The following is a 19,608-nucleotide window of genomic DNA, read 5'->3' as shown; positions in this document are numbered from 1 at the left end:
TACGACTGACTTAGGTAACTTCTCTGACATCAAGGCCAAACTTAGAAAATATCAGTTCATACAGTTCAACATATGATTCTGCCACTGGTTCAACTTTAGAATTACACTTGTTGTTAAGCACTGGAATGCTTCCCAGCATAAAATGTACCTTTTTCCTGGATTGATTCTTGTGTAAAATGAATGCTTTCATTTGACTTCTTAACAGTTAATAAAACCACTTAATCAAATTAAGTTTAGGATAACAGTTAGCACTGGGCTTGGTTTTATACTACAGCTTGAATTGTCTAGGCTAATAAAACTGTACGGTGCTGACAATTTCATGTGACCCATTAGTAAAACAAATGACAGGAACACTGTGCACAAGTATACTGAAGGAACACAACAAAAATATTGAAAAGAAGCCATAGTTTCAATGTATTAAGAAAGAAATCATATCTAAAGCTATGAACAAGTGGTGGCACCATTTTTGTTATTACAATTTTGCAACAAATAAATTTTAAAATGTCTTTCTAATACTTAAGAAAACTTCAGCAATTCTAATTTTTTATGCAGTTTAACTGGAAAAAATCCATCTTTCTAAACACACACACACACACATGCACACACTAGTTAAATAACCCACAGGCATTGTCTAAACTGCCTTTGTTTCAAGAACAGAAAAGCCTTAGGGCCAGTGTTCTAACTCAATTGGTAAAGCCAGCATTTCCATCTTGTTTCCGGTCAAGATAGTTGAGAAAGAAGCACAATATTTCGCAAGTTCTTGGCCCTTGCATTGAGGTGGGAGATCTCCAGGAAACTCCTGGCTCTTGTCTTATGATGCTCCCAGCTCTGCTTGTTGTGGGCATTTGGGTACTGAACCAGCAGATGCAAGACCTCTCTCACTTTTTTCTCAGTTCATCCCTTTCTTTCTGTAACTGTGACTTTCAAACAAATAAAATAGATGTTAAAACAACAACAAAAAGAACAAGATGGCCTGGATTTTAAAAATAACATGTAGCAATTGAAAAACAATATAAATATATTCAACATACTGAACATTTAAAAATTCAACATGTGCACCATGGGATGGCACAACTGACTAATCCTCCCCTTGCACGTACAGGGCTCCCATCAGGGTGTCAGTTCATGTCCTGGCTGGTCCACAACCTATCCAGACCCTTGCTTGTGGCAGAGGATGGCCCAAAGTTTGTGACCCTGTACTTACATGGGAAACCTGGAAAAAGCTCCTGGCTCCTGGTTTCTAATCAGCTCAGCTCTCGCCATTGCAAACAACAGATGGATAATCTGTCTCTCCTCTTTCTAAATATGAACTTCCAATAAAAATTTTAAAAATTTTAATAAGAAATTCAGTATATAAAAATAATGTTTGGGGCCCGGCGTGGCCTAGCGGCTAAAGTCCTCGCCTTGAAAGCCCCGGGATCCCATATGGGCGACGGTTCTAATCCCGGCAGCTCCACTTCCCATCCAGCTCCCTGCTTGTGGCCTGGGAAAGCAGTTGAGGATGGCCCAATGCATTGGGACACTGCACCCGCGTGGGAGACCCGGAAGAGGTTCCAGGTTCCCGGCATCGGATCGGCGCGCATCGGCCCGTTGCGGCTCACTTGGGGAGTGAATCATCGGATGGAAGATCTTCCTCTCTGTCTCTCCTCCTCTCTGTATATCTGGCTGTAATAAAATGAATAAATCTTTAAAAAAAAAATAATGTTTGTGTTTAATCTCCGTATTTAGAAGAATTGTTAGGTATAATCCTTTTGAATAAATACGAATAGGGAATAATGGGCTTTGAATTTATCCATTTGTATTTGGAGATTTTTATGCGGCATCAGGTAAATTAAAATATTCATGTGTGTTTATTTCATGTCACCAGTTATGAGCTTTACCACTCTTTGTTACTAACATCCATTTGAATAAAAACATTTTAATGATAATGATTCAATCATTTATTCCTTTCTTCAGTTATTATGTGGACAAATATGAAGTATTTAATTGCCCACCAAAATAATTCAAAAAAGAAAATTGCTCTTATATAAAAGTGAATTTTTTTCTTAAACGCTTTAATCAGAAATATAATTACAACTGTGTTACACAGAATCCACTTTGTCTCTGATCTTTGACACTTCAATTTCATTTGTAATCGGCTTTGTTAAACATTGAACAATACACTGTGGGTATGTGTGTCATGTTAATAAACCACAAGAACACTGAATAATCTACTTAAGAGACACATCATGAACAATATTCAGTGTTACACATTTTTATCAAAGTTTCCTCTCTTAAGTCCCAGAGCACCCAAACTGAAAGACGTGACTGCATTAAGTAGGATCTGGATTTAGTCATTAAAGACACTAGGTGTTCACAGCTAGGAGTTTTACATTAGGCAGTGTATGGTTAGCCTGAGCATATACCAAAATTCAGTGATGAAGAATAAGATTCAGGCAGGTGGTGCACAACCGCCCACTCTCACGACTTGAACATTGCTCTTCTTCACAAAATATGTCACGTTAAACATCTCTTCCATAAATAATGAAATTAATGAGATTAACAAAACATGGTAATGTGAGATTTGTAGGCATAGTCAGGCTATACCAATTTCTTTTAGTAAACCCTTTAGATTTCCATAATAGTAGCCATTTAATCCTTATTCTATGATCTTAAATTTGTACAGGAATGAAACTACCTCTACATATAACTTTTCTCACAGTTCCATATACATGTTTATTATAACCATCATTACTAACTTTTTGCAGATGCAATATCTTCTGAGAAATGAGCAAGAAATGAGGAATTGTAATAATTGAAATTAAGTATAAGATCTAGTAAAATAATTCTGAACCTTATACTTTGTTTTGAGCTTCAGCTAGTTTTATTTCTTTGTTTATTTTAATAATAACAGAAATAATAAGATCAGTGATAGAAATATTAGGGTATAGCATCCAATGTGAGGCACAAATAATGAACTTACCAATTATGTGTTTTACATACACCAACACACACACGTGGATGCATGTGCAGACACAACCAGTTTTATGTGATAGTACTTCAAATGTCATAAGATACTTTGAAAAAATAGACATTTTGTTTCAAAAAACATTTTTTAGAAATGTTTGTACCAAATAAGAATTACATTTTAATTTCAATTCCACAAACTGAATTACTTTCATATATTAATGAAAGCTTTCATTTTCAAAAGTGAAAAATGGTAAGACAAAAATAAAAGTTCAGACACTGTGTGTGTATATGTGTTTATGTATTTATATGTGTGTTTATATATTTGTCTTGTATTATGTGAAAAATAAATCATAATTATTTTATAATTTTTGCATGAAAAGTATGACTGCATAAACTTTGTTATAGGAGTTCATATTCTTATTCAATAAAGTGGAACTCCTAGCATTCAATTTCTGTGTTGATTTGATGTTTACAATATTTCATTTATATGTTTGTGGCCCACTTCTTCAGCACAATTATGGAAATATCTGAATTATTATAAGATTTAAGGCTAGTATACAAATATGCTTACATGGTACAAGAATAATATCACACATTATTTTTAAAACAATTTGTGTACACTAGTAAATGGGGATTGCAATATTATTTCTTACATTTCTCTGAAGTTTTATTTTTTTCACTTAGGCTTTAATCACTACAATTTATACTTATTAAACAATTGTATTTTTATGACCTAACGAAACCATAAAATTGACCATTTTAATCATGAGAGAAACATGAGTCTCTTTGGTTGAAAATCAAAAGTAATTTTAATAATTTATAATTAAATGAAGATAACTATTCTGTTAATGTTTTGCATCACTGATTTTCCATATAGCTTTTGAATTGTTTTTTTAAAAAGAACTAGTAAATTGAAATAATATTAGGTGAAATGGTTGATTCCAACATGTTACGACCAATACTAGATTCTTCAGGAAATTGAAGGGGACATTATAATTACTAATAACTATGCAGCATTGTAGATTGGCTCCTACACACGTGTGGGAGACCCGGAAGAGACTCTGGGCTCCTGGTTTTGGATTGGCTTAGCTCTAGCCATTGTGGCCGCTTGGGGAGTGATTCAACAGTTGGATGATTTCTTCTCTGTCTCTCCTCCTCTCTGTATATCTGACTTTCCAGTTAAAAAAAGAAAAAACAAAAAAGGAAAGGAAAAGAAAGCTTCTGTTGTGGTAAGATGCTCATTATATACAGACTTCCTAACCATAGTTGTTTCTAGACATCAATTGTGAATTGGAGAAGAAAAGTGGAGGGAAGAAATGGGAACTTGTGCATAAAACACAATTTATCTTCAAATTGTGGTTTGCTCTTTGCTGTCAGTTTTTAGACAAGTTTAGATCCAAACAATGAAGACAGACAAGAAAATATGAAGAATCTAAACTATAGAACAGTGTCATAGTATTTACAGCAAATAAACAAAAATGCATCTGCAGTTTGTGGTTGAACTTATTTTGATATCAATGTAAATTTCCCAACTGTTGATACAACTTAATTTCTCCTGTGGGTTTTTGCTGAGTGTGTTAGAAGTATTAAAAATGAACTAAGCACAGAAAGATAGCATATAATAAAAACCCTTCTTAGAATATAGTATAGAATGGTAAAATTTACCAAAATCAGATTTCACACCTACCAAAAACCTTAATTTAATTTTGGAACATATCATGTGTACATTGTATTTATTTTGCTTATAATATAATTATATATTGTTTTTTACTATATTAGGAAACTCAGAGTAGCTAAATGATTACATTTGTAAATGACTCAAAGTGGGTGATTCATATGTAAGTGAATATTACCTCTAACCATATTCATTGTGGTTTGGATATCTTATCTTGTTGATGATAAGCCTGTTCAACAAATAACAGAAGTAAAACCAAGTTGAAAAGAATAAAAATGTCCTCCTCCTTATATGAAACACTGCAAACCAACAAATAAAAATAGAAGGTTTTGTAAATGCATTCAAGTAGTTAAAAAAATAACTCTTGCACTGAGGAAGGTCTGTGTGACTGAGTTGTACATAATACACGATAAAGCCAGTGATTTCTCCTTTGTTCCTTTGTGCAGTAATTGGTTCTATGATGTCCTATTAGTTTAATACATGGCAACGTAAACTTATTAGGTTGCGTCTAAGTAGCTTATTTTTTCCAAAAATGTACACAAATATTATTCATGATGAAATTCAAACATACATGTGGTATGAAATGTATCAATGGAAGCAATGAAACTTTAATTACAGAATTGTAAGTTTGTAATGAATTTTTGACCTCTTCCATACCGTGCATTTTATGCAAACAGCATAAAATATAGCATTATGATATTCTGTAATTGAACCAGTTTCCTGTAGCTAACATCCCAATATTTATCTAGGAAAGTCTAATGTATCAGAAGCAAATACAAAATTTGTGCCAAAGTGGTTTATGGATGTTTTTCCCTTAGATGTTTCCATGATGCTAATTGTGTGGATAATAGAAAAGATTCACTGAAAATAAATTTTCAAATATTTACTATATTTCAATAAATTTTAATCAGCCTTTCTGTATGACTATAGTATTCTGCTTACTTAAAAGGCAAAGAGCTAACAACTTGATTATATGAAGTTATTTATTTCCATTTATAGCATGATGTACTTTTATAACAAAACAGATATGTATTCAAATTCAATCAGATTTATATTCTTAAGTTCAAAAGTGGAGAAAAATAATATGTGCTTAATATGATACATACCAGAAAGTTGATAGCAGATACTGTTATTTGCTTGTTTCCAAGTGCTAGAGAATAAAGTAAGATGTTAAACCAAACCTCACACACAGGATTATCACACAACATATAAAAGAAAGAATAGTTTCTGAGAGTTGAATATAGTTGAATAGTTTCTGAGATTTTATATAGTGCAAGGTAATGTATAAATGTATAGCTGTTAGAACCTTCTTCATAAAGCAACACTTTTTGGTAAATGGTAAACAATGTCGCTGGAACATATCTCTGCATCATTCATTAAAATTTTACTTTAGGGGGCAAGGTGCAGTGCCTTAATGACTAAAGTACTCGCCTTGAACACTCTGGGATCTCATACGGCTGCAGGTTCTAATCCCAGCAGCCCCACTTCCCATCCAGCTCCCTGCTTGTGGCAGGGGAACGCACTGGAGGATGACCCAAAACCTTGGGACCCTGCAACCACATGGGAGACCCTAAAGAAGCTCCTGGCTCCTGGCCTCACATTGGAGCAGAACCTGCGGTTGCGATCACTTGGGGAGTGACTCATAGGACTGAAGATTTTCCTCTCTGTCTCTCCTTTCTGTATATCTGACTTTGCAATAAAAATAAATAATACCTCTTAAAAAAAGAAATGGCAAAGTACAACAAATGATCTCTTATGATATATATGTTAGACACACTTATCGGAGGCTTTTTTTTCTAAATTTGAGGGTAAAAAACATAGTTTGTAGCATTCCTGATTTGTGGGTAAAGCGCCACTTATGACCCATTTTTGCACAACGAAGTAACAAATGTGTGGAGTTCTAGACAAGGAGCCACAAAGCATGGAAGGCTACTCTGTACATGATTTAGAAAGTGGTGACAACATGGAATGAAGTGCCTTCTAACAAGGTATTTTAAAAGAAAGACATTATTTTGTAATGTAAAGCCTAATAATTGATTTAAACTATCATAATTCAAAGAGAGCTTTTTTAATCCTACTATTAAACAAGATACTTACATTATGATCTGTACAAAAGTTAATTCACAAGGGATCAATATCTCAACCTAAGAGTTGAAATTGTGAAGTAACTAGAAAAAAACAGAGTAAATGCTGCAGGACATTGATTTGGGCAGAATTCTTGGGTTATGTATCACATATTTATGGGGCACATGTATGCATGTGTTAACATCCAACCAAGTTTACTGCAATTATCATTCCTTGAGGTTAGCACTACCTTGACGTGAAAGCTTACAATAACCAAACCTCCAGGATTTTTTAGAATAAGGAATATACACTATATTAACATTATTTATGGTAAGAACCCCATAAACTGTTACTCAGGTACACCTGCAACTTGGTACTCATCAATTATTTGTTATTTGTTTTGTGATCTGGCCCCAAACGGTCTGGTAACTACTTTTACAATTTTGATTTTGATTAAATCATCTGTTTGTTCAAGTCCAAACACGCGTGAGATGATGTGTTATTTATCTTTGCATGTGTAGCTTTTTTTCACACTACTTAATGGCCTACAATTGCACCTATAATGTTTCAAATCACAAGATTATTTAGCTTTTTGTTGCTGAGTATTATTCTGTTTAGTACATGATGGTTACCACGGTAACCAGAGAGAGGAGTCCGCTTGGAGCCCAGTGTGTCACTCTGACCTCTGGCTACAACTCAGAAGGGACAGCGGAATTCTAGGGCGTGCCTCAGACAACGGGCTCACTCCTGTACCAATGACGGAAACCAGCCAATTTTCCTCAACAAATAAGGGCTGAAGCAACCCCCACTTCAGCTTCCATGTCAAGGGGGTTTAAAATTTCCTGGCATGTCTCTTCCTGGCTCTTCTTGCTCTGAAGCTCCCTGCTTCCTGTCTGTGTCGGCTACACAAGGAAGGGAAGTCCATGACCAAAACTCCCTGGATTGAAGGCCATCTAAATTATTTTTTATGTCTGGCTGATATGTTCCTTCCCTGGTGGCCGGCAAATCTTACAGTACATATACTAATTATTTTATTAAGGCTGTCACCATTTCTGGATGGCTGTGAGTACTCTTGCAATACCTTTGGAAGTATGGGATGGCTCTCTGTCATTTACTTTCCAACCCACAATGATCCAGTTGCTTCTTTCTCCATATCCAAGACAGCAGTTGTGATTTATTGCTTCTGACAACGGTCAAGTTTAACTGAATAGGGGAATGTCACAGGGTGCTTTTGACTAGCATTTACCTAATCATTATGAATGTCAAGCATTTTTTCCATGAATTTGTTGGCCTTTTGTACCTTTCAAAAATAATACCTGTTTAGACATACCCCTCAGCGCTGATTGGATTAGTTGTGGTGTCGTCATTTGAATTTCCAGCATATTTTGGATATTTATACCTCTTCAAAAGCATAGTTTCACCATTTGTTTCTGCATGGTGTAGACTGTCTTTTCAGGCTCTTTATTGATTTGGTACGTGAATGCTGCTTAATTTGATGCAATCTTACCACATCCTAATTTCCTGTGATTTGGGGTTTTGAATCAGAAAATGTTTGCACTTCCCAATACCCTGAAGTATTGTTCTTACGTTATCACCTAGTACTTTCAAAGGTTCAGATACCTACAACATTAGGATAGTTAATGTGCTTAAAATTATATTCCATACATTGAGAGTTTATTTCATCTATATTTACATATGTAGTTTTATCTTTAATATCATTATAACTATGCAGGATTTTTTCAGAAAAAATGAATAAAATCACTATTCTTTACTCAAGTATGCATTTAGCACCTTTGTTATCATTAATTTGCTGTAGAAGTACATCTTTATCTCAAGGGTTGCTGTTCCCTTCTGTTCATTTGTGCACTTGCTCTAGTGTAAATGGCATGTTGTTTTAATCACTGTAATACTGTAATATATTTTTAAAGTCATGTAGTGTAATATCTCTTGATTCACACTTTATGCTCAATCTAATTGAGTAGAGGCTATTTTATGATTCATCACAAATTATAGCAGTTTTTGTTTTGTGTTATTTTTGTTTCTTTTTAATTCTGTGAAAAATATGCTTGGCATTATAAACCTATGAACTTAAAAACAGTTTTGGGAACTATGTACATTTTAATGATATTGATTTTTCCAACCCATGATCAGGGGATGTGCTTCTATTTGATTTTTGTTATCTTTAACTTCTTCCATCAATAATTTACAATTTTTATTGCAAAGATATTGCATTTCTTTGGTTAGATGTATTCAAGGTTTCATTTTTGTTGCTACTGGGAATTGTGCTCTTAATCTAGCATTCAGATTATTTACTGTTGGTGAATAGCATTGTTGCTGATTTGTATATATTTACACTGTAAATTGCAACCCACTGAATTTACTACTTATAATAGCTTTTTCTTAAGAGTCTTTGGGGTTTTCTGTTTAAATGTATGCTACCTTCAAACAATGGTAACTTCATTTCCTTCTTTCCAAATGAGATGCCATTTACTGCTTTCTCTTGCCAGATATTTCCCAGTGGGCTTCCTAGAGTTTTATTGAATGAAAATGCTGATAGTTGTCATTCTTGTTTCATGCCAGAAAATACTTAAAATCTCTCTCACATCATACAAGACAAGCTATTGGTTTGATATATGGAGTTTTTTCTGTATTAAAATATGTTCTTTCCTCACAATAATTTCTTCCGAGTTTTTAATCATGTAAGAATATTTAATTTCATCAAATATTTTCAGCTACAACTTTAAATAATTATATGATTATTTTCAACATCATTCTGTTGATGATGTGTGTTTGAGTCATCGAGTTGCACGTAAGTTGCACATTAAGCCATCCTTAAATTCCAACCAATTATGTGAATTGATATTTTAAAAGTGTTGTTTAATCTAAATTGTTCATATTTTGTTAAGGTTTGTTTTCTTGTAAGTTCATTGAAGACAATTTTCTGTAACTTTCTACATTGTTGCTGGGTTATGGTCTTGTTTTGGTATCAAAACAATGCTCGTCTCAATGAATTAAATTGTATGTATCCCTTCTCATTCCATACTCTGGAAAAAAAATAAGGGATATTCAGTCTGTAGTTTTGCTTACATGTTGGAAAATGTAGCAGTTAAGCTACCTGTTTCTAGGCATCATTAGCCACTATGTGCTTCACAAACACAGAGTTGAAGAGCTCGTTGCAATTTTAGACTTGCTGCAACTACAATTAATATATCCTAGCAACCAAAATCTGAACCATGGTATCCAGGGCTGGTATTTTGTATTTAATTACAATAACTAAAATCTTTATGCATCAATCATGCAAATCAATGTTGTCCATGCAAAAAAATCAAACTTAATATTATATGCTCCATACATTTTCAAGGAAATTTCTTTCTTTAAAAAAATCTATTGATTTTTATTGGAAAGATTGACTTGCAGAGAGAAAGAGAGGCAGGGTTGAAGGGGAGATCATCCGTCCGCTAACTCTCTTCCCAAATGTCCACAAGGGCCTGTCTGGACTGAGCAGATCTGAAGCCAGGAGCCAGGAGTTTCCTCTGAGTCTCTTACGTGGGGGAAGTATCCCGAGGCCTTGGACCATTCTCTGTTGCTTTCCTAAGCCATAAGTGAGGAACTGCATTGGAAGTTGAGTACCTGCACTTTCATGATATGTCGGTGCTCTCAGAGAGGAATTGGCAGTTAAGCCATCTCACTGACCCAGGAATTTTGTTTCTACTTCAATCATTTTCATTTTAAAGGTCTTGATCACATTGCCATTTTTAGAGTCTGATTTTTTAAAATCCAATTTTCAAACTTCTGATCAATTGATAATGTTATCTCTCATAAAATAAAGAATGGATTTTCAGTTTGAAAATTGCTATGCTTACAATAAGTGTTGCTTATACACTTACAAAATCAATCCCCAATTTTATTATGTACACAAATGTCAGTATAGCTTTTTCCATAAACCTCTCTTCTTGAGTAAAGAAAACGAATGCCACTTAATGTTGTAAAATTAGTAAAAACATTTTACAGTGCAATATTTTTCTAAAACAGAGAAATTTCTGTTCAAGCAGTTAGTTGTCACTACTTAGTAACTACTTAGTAAACATTCTGAACTCTTTAACTTAAAGTTTGGAAGAATCATTGTTTTGAAAATTAATTCCTCAGTTCACTGACCAAATGAAATCCTTGACTTACTTCAATCCAGAGCTTCAAAATTGTAGTTCTATCACAGCAAATTAAACAAATTTATTCTTAAAGACTTGACCAAAAGCTTGAATGAACTTTTCATTCCCATCAGTCTTAAATTTTAAAGAGCCAGAAATCACCATGAAAATAGTTTTTAACTGATTTGGAAAAGAAACACCGTCATTATTATCTTGTGCAATGTCTGATTTGTGCGCTGTAGTTACAGTGAGCATGAGAGCAGCCACATGAAATGAGGCGGTGCTCGGATTGATTAGGCTTTCCGACTCAAGGCTAGATTCTGAATAATTACTTATTCAAATGTGCTTTCCATGCAACCGTTCATTTGAGTGAAGCAGGACTAAGACATTTAGTAAATGAATTTGCAATAGAAATGGATACATCATGGAGCCAAGGTAGTTTCTATTTTTCATTGAACAGTACCTGACATTGTTACTGTTTATTATCTATTTGCTAAATACATGATAATTGCTTGTACTGATTATATAGCTATATTCCTTAGAACTTATTCTTTCTGATTTTACCATGTGACTGTTTTAAAGTTTTCATCAGGTAATATTTTTCCTGGAGTTTCTGTTGAGAAAAAAAAAATGAATCAAAATGCCTAAATCACAGTTAGTCTTTTAAGTATACATAACAATTTCTTAGAGAAAGCTATGAAAAAAGTTTAAAGTTATGTTTACGTATTTATTAATTTAAATATGACAGGGTGTCCATCATTCCTGTATGGTTGACAACACGTCTGACATTCTTAATTAGGTGTGGGTTAGAAAAGAAAAATTCCTACTTACATGGTGGTGTATATCGTGGGTGATTAATGTAGTACGCAATCCAAGATGTGAATCCCCAATAAAATCCACAACCCTCCAGATAAAACAAAACAAAACATACAAAAAATGGGAAATTGCAATACAAATAACAATTTTATTTACTGTTGCATTTTCTATGAAAACTTGTATAAATTGTCTAAGATAAACAGAATCCTTCTAGCAAAGTAGCATTTTTTTTTAAATAAAAGATTTATTTTATTTATTTTAAAGGCAATGTTACAGAAAAGGGGGAAGACAGCGAGAGATCTTCTATCTTCTGGTTCACTTTCCAAACGGCTGCAACACCCAGGGCTGAGCCAGGCTGAAGCCACGAGCTTCCTCTGAGTTTGGCATGTGGGTTCAGGGGACTAAGGACTGTGCCATCTTCTGCTTCTTTGCCAGGAGCACCAGCAGGGAGCTAGATTAGAGGTGGAGCAGCAGGATCTAAACTGGTGCTCACGGGGAATGCTGGTGTAGGCTAACTCACAGGGCCACAATACAGTCATTTTTAAGATTTCACCCAGTAATACCTGATTTTCTTTCACAAGAACAAACACAAGAAGACTACATTAGATTTGTTTGTCATTTGATAGCCAAAAGGGCAAAGATCTCACTTGGCGCTTACCTTGCTTTTTCTTTTTTTTTTTTATTATTTATTATTTTTAATTCATTAATTACATTGTATTATGTAACACAGTTTCATAGGTACTTGGGTTCTCCCCACCCCTCCTCAAACCCTCCCACCATGGTGGATTCCTCCACCTTGTTGCATAACCACAGCTCAAGTTCAGTTGAGATTCCCCCATTGCAAGCGTATACCAGACATAGAGTCCAGCATCTTAGCAAAGTAGCATTTTAAAGAGCTCTTTTACAATTGCTTGTGAGATGCATTTGATCTTTGCAATATAAGTCAAATGTAACAGCATATCTTAGAGAATTTTGTAAAAGATGAATTTTTCTATCAAATAGAAATAAAATAGTAAAATAATAAACCCTCTGTTGTGCAAATACTGTATTAACAATTTTCTTGTGAATAAATAGAGTTATGAATTATTTCAGCATTATGAGTAGCAAAACCCCAAGTTTGGATCAGCTCAGCTCTGGTGGTGTGGCTAGTTGGGGTAGTGAACCAGTGGTTAAAAGCTTTACTCTCTGCCTTTATTCTCTTTGTAAAATCTACATTTCATAGAAAAATAAATGAATCCTCCTTTTAAAGGACATGTCCTGAATTTTGCTATTTTAAACTAGCATGCTGTGCTTGCTCCTGCAGCACACACACTGAACTATCATGATGACGCTGTACTAAGTAATACATTTTGCTATTTCTTTCCAAAAAAAATGAATATCTGAATGATCCTGTAACTTAGTATTCTAAAGTTTGCTGTTTTTTTAATCAAAATTACAATCATAAAATAACTGCCATGTAGACATTTTTAGAAAATATGTATTTCCCAAAACAAGGGAATGGTTTATAAAAACATAACTTCTTTTGACAATGAGTCTTGAAAAGAAAACTAAATAAATTAAATTTACAATTAAAATTTTAAAAATGAAATGTGATGCTGCCATTTATACATGTGCTTGATTGTTGTGTGATGTTGGATAATGTTTACATTCACCATTGTGAATAAACCAAGACAATGACTGAATAAACCAACACCTGGTGCTGTGGGGTACGAGCGAGATCACACCAGGAATGTCTAAGGTTTGTTAAGGAGTCTTTATTAACCAAGCTTGGTGATACTAGAGCATACTAGAAATAGCAATTCCCAAGTCCATACAGCAATCCAACCAATCATAATCCAACCAAACGTAATCCAAAGAGGAACAAATGGTCATTATCCTTAAGTCCATCCGTTAAGCTGAAGACCTATGTCCCAGCTTCCCCAACAATAAAAGTTATCCTAAGATACATGCAATGAATAACCTGGACACACTTACAAAGCTACAGACATTCATCTTTCCCTGGCTTCTCTGCCAACATTACTACTGCTAGGCCTCACCTCTCCTGGAACTCCTGATAGCACACAAACCAAAAACAACATTACTATATCCATTGTCCAATCTGAGCAGTACACAGGGACAATGCTCAGTGGATTACCTGTCCTGGGTCAGCCAAGAGTCGAGATGCCAGAGTAACGGAAGCACCTGACCAGAAGCAGAGATAGCCCCGGCTTCATAGGCCTTTTAAATGGGCTTGTGAGGGGAGTAGTTACACAACAATGTAATACCATCCCGTCTCAGTTGATAGGTAAGTCACAGATGGGCAGGAGCAAATACCTTGTGATGTGAGCTAAGGGGTTGATTAGTGCTCATTGGAATTGACAGGGGCAGGAACTGGGCTTGTAGCTAAAAACACCTAGATCAATTGGACTTATCTGCATCCAATATCCTGGCTAAATTAGGATGTGGGGAGTTTGGTTGAGGATGGAATTAACATTCCATTGCTGTTAGGAACCACCTTCAGGACAGAGGGTAGGGGACACAGCCAAATTTCATTTGCCAACTGTCAATAGGTGCTGGCTGTCACTGGCTGCACCCCATAACACTGAAAATCTTTTTACTGTTTTTTAATTTAATGAAAGATTTTAATGATACACAGATGATTGCATGTTGGAATGCCCATTTGTGAAAGTCTTCCTCTTAATGTGGAAATTAGGAATATGAGTTAAGAAGACCTATCCCTCAAATCAAGAAGTTCCTAGAACTGGCAAGGTTGTCCTCATATGTTTGATTATCATAAATATTTCTGTTGGCTAAAGGCAGTTCCAATGAGTTAATCTACCAAGGAAAAAGAAATTCAGAAGCAAATTTTCATGATATACTGGTTCAGTGGAATTGAAAAGAAAAATAAGATTGAGGGGACACATGCCAATAAATGTCTCAAAATGGTGCAACATATGCAATGTTTCAGAAGGTGAAACACAATAATTCCTACCTTTATCAAATTTTTCAAAGGTGTATGTCCTGCAGACACTTTGTGAACGAATAAAGTTTCCAAAAGATAGCGGATATAGTGTATACAATGGCAGAAACAAGCCAGGCTGGAACAACAATAGCAAAAACACACATAAGAAACACTTTTTCAAATTTCAGCCTGGTTTGGGTATAAGACAGTGACGATACCTCCAGTATACTATACTTCTATTAATTTGGAAGTGTTTCCAGGGCTCAAATATGTTTACTACTCTCTACTAGATATTTTCTAAATTTACTTAATAACAAATATAATTGTGATGACTGACTATGCAAATTTACTTTTGATGATTACCTGCAATGTTGCATACGGCCAGTCATAAACAGGCTCGTATCACGCCAGAAGCAGCTACAGATATAATCTTTACAAATGTGCTCATATCCAATTGCTGCAACATTTAAGTAGACAATTTATGAGTTGAAGCATAACCAAAACCTGCCTGGAATGTGTTTGACATTTTGTGATAATCATAATAACTTTCTTAATTGTCTAGTTGTCCTTTAACGAATAATAAAATTGAGAAAGTTTGAATTTCATTTTCTATGAGGTAATGCAGCTTTCAGTGCATTGTTGCTTTATTTGTTTAGTTTCTGCCTACACAATAGATACTTTTTCATCTTGTGGGGGTGTTCTGGGTTAATATCTATGTTCATATGTTTAGATAACTAGGGCTCTGTGAACTCTATTATGCATAACACTTACTGTACGACAGGGTGACGAGCTCTCCTAGAAGTCTCCTTCATGTCGTAGATGTAAGCTAGCCTCAGATAAAAGAGGAGATATAGGAGCAGAGGTCCTGTGTATTCCACCAAAAACACCTGCAAAGAAGGAGGTGATTTAAAATAAAGGGAATAATAGGGAATTTGTTTAAAGTTTTCTTTATGAGTGACCCACAACAGGGATTAGTGAAATGAGTAGGTGAATATGTGTAGGTGCTGCAACAAAGAATGCATCTTCCTGCTAGGGGTCAGGGAGAAAAGCAAGTATATGTGCATTAATCAAGAAAAGAACAAAATACTGAATATAGTGGCTGTAGTGTCACTACAGGATAACTCAGACTCTGTTGGAGTAAACACCTAACATTGTTTTTATGTTTCCCACCACAATGCATAGTTCGCATTTTATGCAAATTCTCCATGTCACTGTGTTAAATGAACCTGAGCACCTGCTTCTCCATTGTCTCATCTTGTTTCTTTTTTTCTTTCCTTGAGTCTCTGATTTCTAATTCTATTAACTTGTATCTGATTTAAACTGAAATAATCCAATCTTTTTTACTGGAATTAGGTCCTTTCCTTCTAAGTAATCTCGGAGTGTCGTTAGAAAAATTCACTTTTGAATGCTAGACTCAGGATCAACCATCCGAGAGGAGAGGGAGATCTGATCTGCAGAGTGAATAAAAAGATTGGAAAGATAATTGCTAACATGACCATATGATTACAGAAAGATAAATTATCTGACTGGATTCCTATTAGTTTTTATATAAGTGTCCGTATTTGCTTTATCTACATGCGAAAGCCAGAAGAAAGTTACATTGGAATATTCAGACAGAAAAGGATAATAACTTACTTCTGAAGGATCAGAAAGAAAACTTAATGAGAAGAGAGATTAATTTGACTGTCATTAACTATTTAGCTTTGTCTTAACCTGCTTTCATTATATTTTGAATCAGGAATCTTGAATCTTTATATGTTCTCAAATAGATGTTACATATTATCGATATATATTGATTACGAATCATGTTTGCATTTCTAGTAATAAGGTTGTATAGCTTAAGGTCTAAAATATATGACCTACATGCTTGATTTTGTACATATGTATATAAATATATTTACATATTTACATATGCAGAATATCATATATATGGGCTGTTTAGTTAGAAATTCTGCCTTTGAGTAATATATTCTCTCTCATAAGCAAGGACATCCTTTCTGTGAAACTAAGCATCACACTGCATCTGCTCATTTAAATATAAAAGCATCTGACCAGGAAGGATATGGAATCTACTATATGCCTACTTATTCAGAATAAAGGAGAGTGTTTTTCACTTTGGAATATTAAATCTTATAGCCTACTTGATACTTGGAGAATTACTTCAGTGAATAATTACTTCAGTAGAACAATGGTTCAAAAGAATTATTCTAGGCTGTATGATCTCATGGAGTCATATTTGAGCAAATCATCTGGAAATATTTCCAGAATGAAAAATGTGGGGAATAGCTAGCTTGAACCAGTGTTACCCTTTATTAATCTAATAAAAGTCTACCACCAATATGAAGGTACTTTGGGTCAGAGGAAATTAAGTTGCACTAATGTGCATCATCACTTACTAATGATTGTGAAGAGTCTAATAGCATGTAGACCTGTCTCTTATCACAGCTATTGTTCATGCTGAGACACGGAAATGAAAACGACATTAAGACATAAAAGATACCTTTTTAAAGCCCTGGAGAATGACATTACATTTGGACAATGCATCTATCCAAAGAAATCCACTTTCATGTGGATAGAAGAAATGGAAGAGGCATTTCATTAAACTTAAAACCTGATTAAAAAATAGTTCCAGAGTAAGACAAACAAGGTTTGTATGGCTAAACATTAATAAGTCTAAATGAAGCAAAGTTATGTTTAATATTTTAGGACACAACATTTTTGAGAAAACTGATAAAATTTTACTTTTGATCTTGTTAAAGAGTATAAAGTAGTCTTCAAAATATTCATAGTAGGTGTGCATTTTAATAATAATTTTTTAAATTCTAAGAATATTATGCATGATGAGTACTAATTTGGTTGCAAAAGTCTTGTTATAAAATGAGTTTAATTGCAATGTAATGTGTATCTTTTTAGCATTTGCTAGGACTGACTCATTTTAGCTATGGGATGGGTGAACTATACAGTTGATTTAAAAATACCTAGGTTATTTTCATCATCCTTTTTGTCACATACATGACTTTTCCTATCAAATAAGCTGTCATTTTCCAGTACAGTTGTCATAGAATTCCAGCATAGCACTTTATCCCCCTAGTTCTTATCCAAGTGGTACAGATGGAATTTCTAATGAACTCATAGTTACTGCAGTTCACTCTGAAATAATTTCTAGAAACAGAACCCTCTTTTCATCAAAAATGCAGACTAGGACCTTTAAACACTTTAACTTTTGAGGATCAAACAATCTGTATAAAATCTCTTGTACAGAGATCTGTACTTAACACCATATTACCAACATTATTTATATGATACATCAATAGGTTGTTTTCTGAGAATCTCAGTTTACTTTAGAAAATTCCAAGCTGAGTCAATGCTTATTACAACAAGTTAGACCAGAAAGCCTCATGATTTTTATAGACTATGTAAGGAAAGAAACACTAAAGTAGAATTAAATATTTAAAAATATGAAGCATTATGTTTCAAAAGGAGAGTCTGTGGTGGGTTCCTGCCTGCAATGAGAGATGTCAGCCGAGCAAGCAACAGCCCCACCGGACCACCTGGCTATGAGTCCCAGTTAACTCCAGACTCAGGCCTCATGCTCATGTGCAGCCCGGGAAGCAGGTGGGGGTCCAGTAGCAGAGATCCTGGGGTGTGCACAGTGTGTGCCTCGCTTTAGATTCAAGTATGATCATTGTGTGTATTTCCAGACTGAACCAACTGAAGGATACAACCTCAGTCTTCCTCCACTTCGGTAGAAAAAATAAACAAAAGCATGAGGAGGAAAATACAGTTATAATGCTCTTAGACTAATTAATAAATCCAAACAGAGTTTTTTTTGGAGAGTAAAACAGTGTATAAATTAGCTTTTATGTGTATTATTTTAATTCAGTAAGTATAAAATAAATACTTGAATCCCTGAGTGATAATATTTACTGTGACTACTTTCAAAGATGAAAAATGTTCTGAAAAGGAACTATCAAGCAAAGGGAGATAAATGTAATAAGGAAATAAAATGATATTTTCACGGTTTTAATAACACCTGTATTCATATAAGGAATTCAGGTCAATTCAAAAAGCAGAATGCACTTTTCTTTGTGTATTAATGTGTAAATCACTTACAGCTATAGTTATTCAATGTATTTAGTATCTAATTCATGATCAGTGTTAAGATTCACAAGATGTGTTAAGATTTGCAAGATAATGCCAAGTATTTTTGTTTTTTAATCTTCTGTGTTTTTTAAGATGTATACCTTATTTTTTCCAAACCCTTGAAACTTCTATGCATTTGTGAAGCAGAAAGCAAAACAAAAGCAAAAAAAGTTTAAAAATTCTGCTAGCTGAAAGAATTCTTCAGTTTCAGCATTTTTGATATAGTCTTCTCTCTCCTTCACTCTCTCTCTTTCTCTCTGTGTCTGTCGCTGTTTTTAAATCGATTATTTTATGTTCCCTCTTTCCAGGTCAAGAGTGTTATTAATTGATCTTTACAATACCAGACGGAAAGAGTCTGACAGGCAATAATGGAAAATGCTGGAGTCCCCAGTCACAGCCTGAACTCACACAAAACTGTGACCTGTGGGTTTTGTATCTCCCATTCTTCAGTTCCTGAATAGAACTCTTTCCACTGAGGATAGTAAGATAAAAATAAATATTTAAGCAAAACTCAGAACAATATTTTCACTGTTTTTTATTTCATGAACATAGTCTGTAGGAAGGCAAATTATTAAAAGAAAAAATGAGATATGAATACTGAATTTCAAATTGAGACTTACAGTTGTCCAACCGACTTGTTGACCTAGATCAGTAAAATACAATGTGACGATAGAGGAGGCTGCGACACTTTCAATGGTGACATAGTCCTTCAAAAATGGTCCACCTATCATAAGCGCAATAAGAAAACACCCTTTTAATGCCATTAAGGCATGATGACAAAGAACTTCTTAACATAAAATCAGTGAAATCCAAGTTTTATATTTTACCACATGTGGAATTGTCCATCAGTATACAATAAGAAAAGTGAAAAATCT

At 34.4% G+C, this 19,608-nt stretch overlaps 1 protein-coding gene across 1 annotated transcript in view; it reads right to left on the bottom strand.

Annotated features, from left to right (window-relative positions):
* TECRL (trans-2,3-enoyl-CoA reductase like) overlaps positions 1-19,608 on the bottom strand; it is a 68,464-nt gene that overhangs the window by 12,201 nt on the left and 36,655 nt on the right. Inside the window, exons 5-9 of the mRNA XM_012928623.2 lie at positions 19,354-19,457; positions 15,362-15,477; positions 14,621-14,726; positions 11,665-11,737; positions 5,731-5,774 (exon numbers count right to left, since the gene is read on the bottom strand). Of these exons, the coding sequence (XP_012784077.2) occupies positions 5,731-5,774; positions 11,665-11,737; positions 14,621-14,726; positions 15,362-15,477; positions 19,354-19,457 (443 nt within the window). The remainder of the gene's footprint in view (positions 1-5,730; positions 5,775-11,664; positions 11,738-14,620; positions 14,727-15,361; positions 15,478-19,353; positions 19,458-19,608) is intronic.

The sequence above is a fragment of the Ochotona princeps genome, chromosome 7 (genome assembly GCF_030435755.1).
Source record: "Ochotona princeps isolate mOchPri1 chromosome 7, mOchPri1.hap1, whole genome shotgun sequence".
Taxonomy (NCBI): domain Eukaryota; kingdom Metazoa; phylum Chordata; class Mammalia; order Lagomorpha; family Ochotonidae; genus Ochotona; species Ochotona princeps.
Note: the sequence above shows the minus strand (reverse complement) of the source record. Positions and strands in the feature narration are given on the sequence as shown.